Source organism: Podarcis filfolensis (assembly GCF_964270895.1).
Source record: "Podarcis filfolensis genome assembly, chromosome: 8".
NCBI classification, from domain to species: domain Eukaryota; kingdom Metazoa; phylum Chordata; class Lepidosauria; order Squamata; family Lacertidae; genus Podarcis; species Podarcis filfolensis.
In genome coordinates this window covers 31,247,097-31,259,319 of record NC_139611.1, presented here as the reverse complement: position 1 = coordinate 31,259,319, position 12,223 = coordinate 31,247,097, and the positions used below count along the sequence as shown (strand labels likewise).

At 45.8% G+C, this 12,223-nt stretch overlaps 1 protein-coding gene across 1 annotated transcript; it reads left to right on the top strand.

Annotated features, from left to right (window-relative positions):
* The first annotated feature begins 996 nt into the window (after positions 1–996).
* POP4 (POP4 homolog, ribonuclease P/MRP subunit) lies at positions 997–12,012 on the top strand. The gene is made up of 7 exons (XM_083626125.1): positions 997–1,153; positions 3,190–3,242; positions 4,691–4,914; positions 7,442–7,519; positions 9,229–9,290; positions 10,204–10,305; positions 11,606–12,012. The coding sequence occupies exons 1-7, from the start codon at positions 1,000–1,002 to the stop codon at positions 11,740–11,742; spliced, it is 810 nt and encodes a 269-aa protein (XP_083482251.1). The 5' UTR covers positions 997–999; the 3' UTR covers positions 11,743–12,012.
* Positions 12,013–12,223: the final 211 nt, after the last annotated feature.

Here is a 12,223-nt window from a genome sequence, read left to right as displayed (position 1 = left end):
GAGAGGGAGGGAGGGAGGGAATCAAACTGGCTCCAAGCCAAAGGCCAGGCGGAACAACTCTGTCTTACAGGCCCTGCGGAAAGAAATCAGATCCTGCAGGGCCCTGGTCTCATGAGGCAGAGTGTTCCACCAGGCCGGAGCCAGAGTTGAAAAGGCCCTGGCTCTGGTTGAAGCCAATCTAACTTCCTTAGGGCCTGGGACCACAAGGGTGTTGTTATTTATGGACCTCGAGGCTCTCCGTGGGGCATACCAGGAGAGGCGGTCCCGTAGGTACGAGGGTCCTAGGCCGTGAAGGGCTTTAAAGGTCAAAAGCAGCACCTTAAATCTGACCATGTACTCCACCGGGAGCCAGTGCAGCTTGAAAAGCACTGGATGCTCCCATGGCAGAGACCCCGTGAGGAGCCTTGCTGCAGCATTCTGCACCCGCTGGAGTTTCTGGGACAGCTTCAAGGGCAGCCCTGCGTAGAGCGAATTACAGTAGTCAAGCCTGGAGATGACCGTCTCATGGATCACTGTGGCCGGGTCGGGGCAGGAAAGGTAAGGGACCAACTGCTTGATGCGGCGAAGGTGGGAAAATGTCGCCTTGGCTGTTGCTGTAACTTGCGCCTCCATGGAAAGGGAGGCGTCAAGGATTACACCCAAACTCTTAACGGAAGGCAATGGCACTAATTGGGCCCCCGCAATTATACATACCATAAGCCTGCCTTTAAAAAAAAATCCCTTTAACAAAAAAAGTGCTGCTAATGCATATTTTTCGAAGTTTACATAGTTGAAAACGTCCGGCAGATGCATAATCCGTCATTCTTTTCAGACTGACTTAACGACAGCCCTGCAATGTAGCGCGCTGCATCTTGCTTGTTTACCCCTATTATTTCTGTTTCTACGACGCATCAAGGATCTGCAAAGGGCATAACTGCGCGTGCGTAGATAAAATACTGATCAGAATTTGTTTCTCCTATTCCAGCTCTACAGTCGTTCTTAGGGGTGGGGCTAGCGGAGATGCGTCTCTCCTTCTATCAAGCCAGCCAGAGGGTGAAGGCAGCGCATGCGCGTTTCAGTTTGTGGGCGGTGGAGGCGGAAGAGAAGCGCGTGAGCGGAGTGAATCGCTTTCGCCTATTCCGTGCGGAGAAGGATCCGGCCGGCAAGATGGAGAGTAAGTGTGCTTGGATCGCCCTCAGGTCACTTTGCTCCTTTCCCATCGGCGTGGGGGCGTGTATCTTACTGTTTTGCTCCGGAATGATTAATCCGGAGTGACTCCGGTTCTGGCCTCGCGGTCATTAAAGCTGCCCTATTTTACCCATTTGGGAATTGGGGTGGAGGAGCTACCTTTTTCCCACGCGTTCACCCACACCCGCCCCGTGATGCAGAGTGCTTAAACCCCCATTCTATTTTACTCTGGAACCACTGGTCTGGACTGACCTGAAGTCTGCTGTGTTTTCTTTTTTGCCAGCTTCCCGACGAGCAGGGAGTGAAGCGAAACTAATTTCTGTTACTCTTTCGCCCACCTTCTCTGCGAGTAGCGCAAGACGCGTGTCTGTTGATCTTGTGAACATGACCTTAAAGCAGCAGATTCCCCTCAAGGCTCAGGCATGGGGCAAGCTAAGCGGGAGAGGAATGGAATTCAAGTAATCTAAATTCAGGCACAAGCCTCTGTCAATAATATATACATATTTGGGGGGTATACTTACAGGGGGTCCAAATAGACCTATCGATCGGGAGAGAGGCCTAAGGTGATTTCTCTCACTTTCATGTGCCTTATTTCCCTTCAATTATTATTTATCCTTCCCTTTGCAAGTTGCCAAACAGGGACTTGACTGTGTTGTTTATCACCATTGTCATTTATTTGTTTGCTGCCTTTCAACCATGCTTGCAACATGAAAGAATTTACATAATTGCAAAAGTATGAGACAAGTAGTCATAAGCAATAAATAAAAACGTATCTAAATGTGCACAACAAAAGTAAATAAGTTATAATAAGATCCAAAAAATAAAGATACAAAAAATGAATGTCAATAACTGCAAAATTAACATCTCCAAAATTAAATCTCGATCCCAGCAAATAAAAAAAACCTAAACAATGCCCCACTAAATGCATCAACTTCCCCACCTCAGAACAATTTATTATTATTATACAAGAACATGTAGCCACACACAAAAAACCAAGTAAAAATATATAAATATATATATATAATGTCAGTAGCACCTTAGAAACCAACTAAGTTTGTTCTTGGTACTGGACAATTTTTTATTTTTTATATATATTTCTACTGCGACAGACCAACACAGCTACCTACCTGAACACAAAACCAAGTAACAGAGGAAAAAGTAATACAGAGTTGCAGAATAAAACAGTAACAGCAAACCAGTGTATCTAATAGCAAATGCATCAAGTTGAGTCCCAGACTCCTGGTCTGGGAGAAAGAAGGGATATAAATAAATAATATAATAAATGTTATGGTGATAGTAATAATAATAATTTCCAACTCCTACTCTCCTAGCATTCCATCAGAATGACTAAGAACCAGAACCCAGCATTGAACAAAGGGGATGCTTGGTTCATTTGGGGCTACCAAGAACAAGGGGCAGATTTATGTCCCATTGTAAAGGATGCTCCAGGGGACATTGCTTTCTCCTACATGAGTGAATGGCTGCCAACCAGTGTTATGCTGAGCTAAAAGGACCCAAGGAGGAGCAAAGAGGCTGTGATCTCCTTCCTGCATGTTCCCACTCACCCATGGTTTGGCTTAGTGTCACCTTTGAACGTGACCCATCAGAAAATGCATCTCCATCAGGATCTGGGCTATGCTGAAAAGCAGGTCTGGAATTTTAGTATTTCCTCAACATGAGTCCATGAGTGTGGAGGGTTGTATGACATAAGATATATATTTTTATTACTACATTTGTATCCCACCTTTTTCTCCAGGGAGCTTCATGACTGAGTAGGAACAAGAACCCCAATTTCCCACGTCCCAGTCCCACACTCTTAACCACTACACTGGTTTTGGGGGCGTCTTATTTGGAACAGTGTTCTGGATTCCATATGTGAAACGGAAGATGACAAAATGCCCCACGTGTTTAGACCAGTCTGCTCCTGTTTTGAATGCTGCTGCTGCTTGGTTAATGAACATGAAGCCTGCGATGTTTGTGTTTGGAAAGGATGTATGGAAACCTCTCCCTAATCTCTTCCAGGTGTGTTATATCGGCAGCTACCCCAGCAGACAGCCACGATCCTGAACATACAGGTATTTTCTGTGCGTTGGGGCAAAAAGCATGGAACTGGTATGAAGGCAAGGTGGAAGCAGGACAATATATAAGAGAGAGAGAGAGAGAGAGAGAGAGAGAGAGCGCAAAAGACCTGGATGTAGGAGCTCTGCTGTGTCAGACTGAGGGAAATTGCCTCAGCCTGCCAGTTAATACAAGAGGGACCTCCTCTCATGGAGGAGAAGGCTACTGATGGGAGGAAGCAATGCTTCTGAATACCAGTTGCAGGAAACCACAGGAGAGGAGAGGGCTCTTGGGCTCAAATCCTGCTTGTGGGTTTCCCACAGACATCAGGTTAGCCACTATGAGAACAGGAAGCTGGACTAGATGGGCCATTGGTGTGATTCTGATGTTCATATGGTCTTGAAAGACCTACATTGGCTCCCAGTATTTTTCTGTGCACAATTCAAAGTGTTGGTGCTGACCTTTAAAGCCCTAAACGGCCTCGGTCCAGTATATCTGAAGGAGCGTCTCCACCCCCATCGTTCTACCCGGACACTGAGGTCCAGCTTCGAGGGCCTTCTGGCGGTTCCCTCGCTGCGAGAAGCCAAAGTTACAGGGAACCAGGCAGAGGGCCTTCTTAGTAGTGGCACCCGCCCTGTGGAACACCCTCCCAACAGATGTCAAAGAGAACAAAAACTACCAGACTTTTAGAAGACATCTGAAGGCAGCCCTGTTTAGGGAAGCTTTTAATGTTTGATGTATTACGGTATTTTAATATTTTGTTGGAAGCCGCCCAGAGTGGCTGAGGAAGCCCAGCCAGATGGGTGGGGTATAAATAATAAATTATATTATTATTATTATTATTATTTATTATCATCATATGCAACAAAATGCTGTAGCATGAAATACTTGTTTTCGGTATTCTGGTCTTAACAACCAGAATACTGCATTCCGTTTCCCCTCTTGTCAGTCAGAATTCTGTGACCACTGAGCATGTTTTGGTCCTCGTTGCACTGTTTTGCTTCTATATGTGTTTTCAAACCTGCTGCAAGGGGCAAAGAGAGGGATTCCCCCCCAAGCTTGGCGATGCCTCTGTTGGTTCATGAGTGGTGCTGATATAAAAAGAAAAATATATTCAGATCTAGGTAATAAAAACAGTGCAGCACTATTAAAAGCCCTTTTCTTAAAAACTAAAACTAAAACCAGTCAGTTCGCAAAGGCCTCTTGGAATAAAGCAGTCTGCAGGACCAGGAGGGAGCCAGTCTAGCTTCTCTCGGGAGGGAGTTCCAAAGGCTGGGAGCAGCCACCAAGAAGGCTCTTCTCCTGCGTCCCCACCAAGCGTGCCTGTGAAGGTGGTAGGGCCTCCCCCTAAGATCTCAGAGCCCAGGCAGGAGAATATGGTCCTTTAGATAGCCTATGCTTTGTGAAGAAGTGCACACTTTAGTCTCAGTGACTCAGTGAATTCTTTTTCTTCTTCTTTTTGTAGCCTCAAGGGTCAAAGGAAGCCGAGGCCTTTGTGAAAGCCTTCCTAAAGCGCAGCATGCCTCAGAAGAGCGATGAAGACATCCAGGACCACTTAACCCGAAAAGCGGTTGTCCTGGAACACCTGAACAAGAGGAGGAGAAGGCAGAAGAAGAGGAAAGGCAAAGGGTTCTCCGCCAAGCAGAGGAGAGAGATGAAGCTCTTTGACATTAAACCAGAGCACCAGAGGTACGTACTTCTTCGTGAAGCAAATAGTTAAGCTGTGGGTTTCGCTCCCGCAGGAGACAGCAATGGCCACCAACTTAGACAGCAGCCCAGCGGTCAGCATTGGTCTCAGCCTGCTGGCGGAAAGCTAGCAAAAAGGGAGCCAGTGTGACCTCTCTTGGGGAGGGAATTCCACATAATGGGGGAGCAGCCACAGAAAAGGCTCTCTCTCTCTCGGGTCACCACCATGTTTCTGAAGTTGCTGAGACTGAGAGAAATTGCACTGAGGATCTTAACACCTGGGCAGATATGAATATGGATATATTATATTTCAAGGAGCCTGGGCCCAAGGGAGTGATGGAGGGGGGGGTGGACTCCATCCCAGGACAGAGTCTAACACAGGTCAGTTAAGCCAGGCTAGTAATTTGCATGCGCTCATTTACAGTGTTGTGTTAACAACTGATAGCAGTATAGAAAGCCTCCTTAAGAAGGATGCTTGGTTTTTTTCTTTTTGCAAATTGGGATGTCAGTAAGGAAATGTGCTTTGGTCTGTACCATTCTGATTTTGATAGTGGCAATGAGTTAACAGGTTCTTTTCACCATGTTGGTTCACAACCAAGAAAGATAACTTGCCTTTGGCACGACAGGCTTCACTTTCAAGTTAACCTGTCTGAGCACCCAGGTGGTTCACTCCGCAGCATCTCCAGGTAGGGTTTGGAAAAGATTCCCTGTATGGCCAGTATGGTGTAGTGGTTAAGAGCGGTAGTGTCGTAATCTGGGGAACCGGGTTCGTGTCTCCGCTCCTCCACATGCAGCTGCTGGGTGACCTTGGGCCAGTCACACTTCTTTGAAGTCTCTCAGCCCCACTCACCCCACAGAGTGTTTGTTGTGGGGGAGGAAGGGAAAGGAGAATGTTAGCCGCTTTGAGACTCCTTAAAGGGAGTGAAAGGCGGGATATCAAATCCAAACACTTCTTCTTCTTCTTCTTCTGAAACCCTGGAGAGTTTTTGACCGTCAATGTAGACGGCACTGGCGTAGATGAACCAATGATCTGACTCTGTAGGGCAGCTTCCTAAAATATTTCTCATTTAAAATAATTCTACAATGGTACTTGGCCACTAGAGGGCAACTTGTGACCTTTTTATTCCAAAAGGTGCCTTATTTCAAATTTCTGCATGATCATTTTTCTTTTGTTTTTAAGGCTTTCAAACAGCAGAGCTGGTGTGTAGTCTCAGCTATGCTCCGATAGCAATACAGTGGTACCTCGGGTTAAGTACTTAATTCATTCCAGAGGTCCGTTCTATAACCTGAAGCACCACTTTAGCTAATGGGGTCTCCTGCTGCTGCCACGCCGCCAGAGCACGATTTCTGTTCTCATCCTGAAGCAAAGTTCTTAACCTGAAGCACTATTTCTGGGTTAGCGCGGAGTCTGTAACCTGAAGCATATGTAACCTGAAGCGTATGTAACCCGAGGTACCACTGTAATCAGATAGTATCACCTTCTGATGTTAGGCCCCCTATTCCCTACACAGAGTTCCCTGGAGAGTTCTGTGAGGGGAGTAGGGGTCTCCTAGCAACTCTCGGCAGCCTGAACAAACTATAGTTCCTAGGATTATTGGGGGGGGAGAGCCATGACTGTTGAATGGTATAATAAGTATTTTAAATGTATGACGCAATTGTGACCCAGAAGACAAGCAGCTCAGGTGGTTCCCTTCAGCATTTCAGGAGCGGAGAATAAGGCGGTCTTTAGCCCCCAGAATTAAACGGACCAAAACTTTCGGCAACACTTGACGTTTGTCATGTTTCAGATCCAATTTAGCTCTGCCTTAAACTTCAATAAAAATGACTCACTATCAAGCCTCGTCTAAACTATACAATTAAAGCAGTGTCACGCCACTTTAAACAGTCAGGGCTTCCTGCAAAGAATCATGGGAATCCTGTGGTTCGTTAAGGATATATAGAGGTTAGGAGATGCCGGTTCCCCTCACGGAGCTACAATTTCCAGAATTCCTTCTGAAAAGGGGGCTGGTGGTTAAACAACTCAGATCGTAACTTTCTCTCCAATGTAATCACTGCCCTTGAACGGCATTAAAGCCATTGGATGGCCATCTTGTTTCTCTTACAGCTGACGGCTATTGAAAACGTTGAGCGCTTTCTGAACAGGAAGGCCCAGACTTCATCCACAACTTCAGCCTTTTTATGCTATCTTTTTGTGAATTGCCTTTGTCCCACTCGTAATATTCCATCCATAAAATCAGGAGGGAAACCATTTCTGAAATCCTAAATTGAATAGTTTCCATTTCGGACGAGAGGGCTATCGATGGCTGCTCACCCTGATGTCTGTGCTCTGCCCTCCACAGTCGGAGGAAGCCATGATTCTGAATACCAGTTGCTAGAAGCCACAGGAGGAGCTCGAATCCTTGTGCTTGCTAGATAGGTCACTGGGCCCTGATCCAGCAGGGCTCTTCTTGCGTTCTTAGATTTAATAGATGCTTCAGGGCATTGTTGATACATGGGGAATTAACAAAGTCATTTTTGACTTGTTCTGCAGGTACGAGATCTTTGTGCCGTTACATGAGCTGTGGGAGCAGTACATCAGAGAACTCTGCAATGGGCTCAAGCCAGAAGCGTAAGTTCACTAGGCTTAAGTAGTGCTTGGATCACATTTGGAGACTTACGTTGGGAGCATAGCAGTGATCAGGTGCCGTTTCTCAGGAAATCAGGGTATGGAGAACCCGTGGCCCTCCAGATGTTGTTGGACTCCAACTCCCATCAGCCCCAGCAAACAGCCTGGCTAGTGGTCATGGATGATGCAAGTTCGGTGTTTTCACCCCAGGTTCCCCTATCGCTGTGTTAGCCCCAAATGGAATTACTTATTATCATTTTTTGTTTGTTTGTTTTATTGGGCACCACCAAATAAATAAACCTCAAAGCAGTTTAAAGTAAGAATAAAGCAATGGAATTAACAGCAAAAACAGTTAAAGACAACTATTTAAAATATTTGGGGGGGAGAAAAGTCTGTGCAGTGTGATTTTGTGGTTCGAGGACCCAATCTCTGCTTTGTGGAATGAAGACACACAGACACAGAGTATAAGGTTAATGGGCAAGAAAAGGCCACAGCTTTATTGATTACAGCAAGTGAGAAGGTATTGGCTTAGGCATTGGACCACGACAGATTGACTCCACCCACTCGGAGAGGGGTGAGCCCAAAGGGGGTTTATTCACCAGAAGGTGGAGCCTGTTGGTGCTAATACAACTATAAGCTCTCCCCTGATGTCACCGAGGGTCGTGCCATGGCCCCCCGCCACACAGGCATCGGACACGATCCACAACCGCCGGATTCCTTTAACGGAATACCCAAATTTGAAGGGGTAGGCGATGGCCACACCTAGCCCTTCCACACACCATCAACACATTCCAATGCCTAACCTAACCGCCAATACCAATAAAGTTGTGACGATTGCTACGAGGTAGGCAAAAAAAACCAAAGGCCTAATGCCAATTGGAAAAATTCCTATCAGGCCCCCTGGGCGACCAACCTAAGGTCCATAGCAAGGTCAAGAGAAAAACTAAGCCCTAAGCTCTAAGGAAGTGGAGGGTGGGTGACTCCAAGAAGGCGGAAAATGAGGCAGAATGGCTGGTGCAGCAGTAAGTTAAACTGCAAACCACGCCCCCTCCAAGCCGCCCGGTTGGGTGCTTACCTGTGGGCGTGGTGCGCCAGCCAGGTGAGTGGGGCAGGGGGCGTAACGCCCCCTGTGTGACGCAGAAATCGCGTCCCGCCCACAACACCTCCCCTCTTGGAGGAGGAGAGGCTTTTCTCTACATGCTTTCTGACATTTAAGAGCCTGTAGGGTTATTTTAGGTAAGGTCCAGCACTTTTGGGTTGTAGCCAGTGCTAGTCATAACTCTGATCAGTCCCATTGAAATTACAGGGCATGAAGAACATAGGGCAATTAATTTCAATAGGGCTACTCTGAGTAAAAGGTCGTTGAACGCAACCCTGTGTTTGTAAGGTAATAGCTGCATGCAGTTCCTAGTTGCATGGGACAGTGAAGAGGCTGTTAGAGAAGAGATGGATCACAACATCTCTCCTTTATGCCTGCCATAGAATGGCGAGGGAAGCCCACTCCTCTGCACCCTGCATGGACATTCAGCCCTCTGCCAACCACTTGCCAGGCTAGTGACGCCAAAGGCTTATTTGCAAGGCTGCTTTAAATTGAGTATTTCAGTATTTGAATGGCTTAGTGTTTCTTGGCACTGTAATGTTAATATTGTTGCTTTTTTAATACTTAGAAGAATTCTAACATTAATTAGTGTATTATATGTTATTTTTATCAGGCAGCCACAGATGATTCAGGCCAAATTGCTGAAAGCTGATCTTCACGGAGCTCTCATTACAGGTATCCTAAATGCAGGGATGCTTTTAATTTGGGACAGTTCTGAAGGCTGAAAGTCAAATGTCACCTACTTAAGCAGATCTCAATTGACCCTGTGAGTTTTGGGTTGATCAGCTGAGCAAGTGATTGATTGACGAAACCTGCATATTTTACGTAGGAGGGATCAATAACTTCAAAGGAAATGATGTACTTTTTTGTTTTCAAATGGGCTGCATGTAAGTAGAGCCATGCTGGATCAGACCAAGGGCTATAAGGGTTTTTGATCCAATAGGAGGTATTCATTGATATGGGGATAAGAATAGGCAGTTTCTGCCTCCTCCCTGCAAACTCACATGCCTTCGGAAATCTCTTCCGAATGATGATATTTTTATTACTGTGACTCGCCTTCCACGTATACGTTCTTGTCTTCAAAACTAACTTTTTGTCTTTCTAATCCCTTTAGCCACAGACTCAGTTAACACACACTAGGGATACACTGCAACATTATATTGGAAAGGCCTGTTTGCTAAACAAAAATATATAGGCTGCCCAATTAATTGGGGGCAACCATGTGGTCAATCTGTGTCCTGGTTCCAGCAAAACAATCTTGGACTGATAAGCTATGTGCCTAGCTTTTGCACTTTTATCCTGCCTCGTCGAACCACAGTTCCTTGTGATGTCCAAACTGGGAAACTATGGTTTCCATGCTACTTAAACATCATGATTTGGAAGCCAAGTCAATTACCCCTTGTTGGTGCAAATCCGCTGAGTGTTATAAATAAATAGACACTGAAATCAGCTGGATGACACTTGTCAATTACACAAGCAGTTGCATTCTGTACTGTAAGGGGAAGCACAGAGGCAGGCAGAGTATTGCAGTAAGTATAATGCTAAAACTGACTGTCCTGCCCTAATAATCTGCTTTTCTTTGCTATAGTGACTAAATCGAAATGTCCCTCCTATGTCGGCATCACGGGCATTGTCCTGCAGGAAATGAAACATGTTTTCAAAATTATCACAAGAGAAGACAAGATGAAAGGTACCGGACACTCCTTACTGTAACTTGCTTTGTTAATGGCCCCGTCAAATTGCACAATGAATCACGGCTCCTGCTTCACTAATGGCCATTTGTCTCATTTCACCCTGGAAGGGTCTTGGCTAGTTGCTACAGAGTTGAGATTTTGGTTTCTTTTTTTAAAAAAAGTGAAATTGGTAAATCACAATTAAGATCTGTTTTCAGAGTATGCTGTACTGCACTTTAGGCACCAGCAAAAGCATTCCTTTTTAATGAGGCCTTTGGTTTTAAACTATGTTTCTCCCTGTTGTTGGCTGCTTATGTCTCAGTCTTGATTTGTAGGCTTCCAAAGGCTTGCACAGCTGTTTATTGCAGCAGCAGTGGCTATAAGCCAGGGCCTTTTCAGTACTGGCCCCAACTTGGTGGAACGCTCTGTCACAGGAGACTAGGGCCCTGTGGGACTTGACATATTTCCGCAAGGCCTGCAAGACAGAGCTGTTCCGCCTGGCCTTTAGTTTGGACTCAGTCTGACCCTTATGTTTCCCTCCCCTTATGGTCTTGATTTATCGGCTGCATTTTAAATTGCATTTTAACCTGTATTTTAAATTGCCCCCCCCCCCGATTATGTTTTTACTGTGATTTTATTGGTGTTAGCTGCCCTGAGCCTGGCTCTGGCTGGGGAGGGTGGGGTATAAATAAATTTTATTATTATTGTTATTATTACTATTATTATTAAGCTCCACAGGCGAATGGTGCTCTCTTTGGGGCAGGGAGGGGGGCAGCTCAGAGACCAGAGACAGCAGCGGCGGCAGCTGCCCAGAGGACTCCCAAGGAAAGGGAAGAAAAGAAGAGGCAGAGGGAACACTCCACAAGGGAGGGTGTTGGGTGTTTGAAAAGCGGTGAGAGGCTGCCAGCTCTGCAGGCAATACTGGGTTCCTGAGCCCCACAGGGGTGCCGCAGAAAGAATGTAGTTGGTCAAGGGAGCCGTGGACTCGAAAAGGTTGAAAACTCTGTTGTAGTGGGTTAAGAGTGCTGGACTGGGACCTGGAAGAGACCCGGTTTCAAATCCCTACTTGATCCATGAAGCTTACTGGGTGATCTTGGGGCAGGTCATTGCCTCTCAGCCTAACCTACCTCATTGGGTTACTGTGGGGATTAATGGGGGGACGGAACCCCATATACCCCCTTGAGCTCCTTGGAGGAAAAAGTGAGATCTAAATGCAGTAAATAAATAAATAAGGTGGTACATCAATAGAACCACATAAGGCTCTGCATTTGCACTGCGGCTGCTGACGCCTGTCATCTTCTTGGTTTCCCTTTCCAGTCATCCCGAAGCTCAACAACGTCTTCAGCCTGGAGATCGATGGCTTCATCTCCTACATCTACGGGAGCAAGATTCAGTTCCGGGCCAGCGAGCGTTCTGCAAAGAAGTTCAAAGGAAGAGGGACAATTGACCTGTGAACCTTCTTTCTTTCTTTCTTTCTGGAAATGGGAGCCACTGATGTGTTGTTTCCAAGGGATGGAGAGACTATTCCTAGCAGTTTGTGCATCCTGAGACTTGGGTGCGTGTGAAGGAACAATCCTTGTTGTTTTAAACAAGAGAGTGTGAGAAACGCATCCACATAAATGAATGTTCCCGCAGTGTTTCAAACACCTTTCTATCCTTTGTACATCCTTTGTGTTTTATCAATGTTATTAAACCTGTTAAATAAATAAAATCATTTCCACTAAGCCCTAGGATCTAATCTGATACTTTGTTTACAGCAAAGTAAACCTTCCATAACCTCCCCGTAAGATTATGCATTTTGCAGTAGTAAACTGAGTCCTGGTTTGCATACCCTTGTAACTATCACAACGATGACTCAAGATATCTTTGCAGTAGGAAAGAATGAGTTAACAGCAAGCATTTTCTTTTCTTTTTAAAAATATTTTATCTTCAAAA

Bases quoted from the DNA above. Each gene is read 5' to 3' on its own strand.
- POP4 (XM_083626125.1), top strand. From the start codon at position 1,000: ATGCGTCTCTCCTTCTATCAAGCCAGCCAGAGGGTGAAGGCAGCGCAT. The intron at 1,154-3,189 runs GTAAGTGTGCTT...AATCTCTTCCAG, and splicing joins TCCGGCCGGCAAGATGGAGA to GTGTGTTATATCGGCAGCTA. The intron at 3,243-4,690 runs GTATTTTCTGTG...TTCTTTTTGTAG, and splicing joins CCACGATCCTGAACATACAG to CCTCAAGGGTCAAAGGAAGC.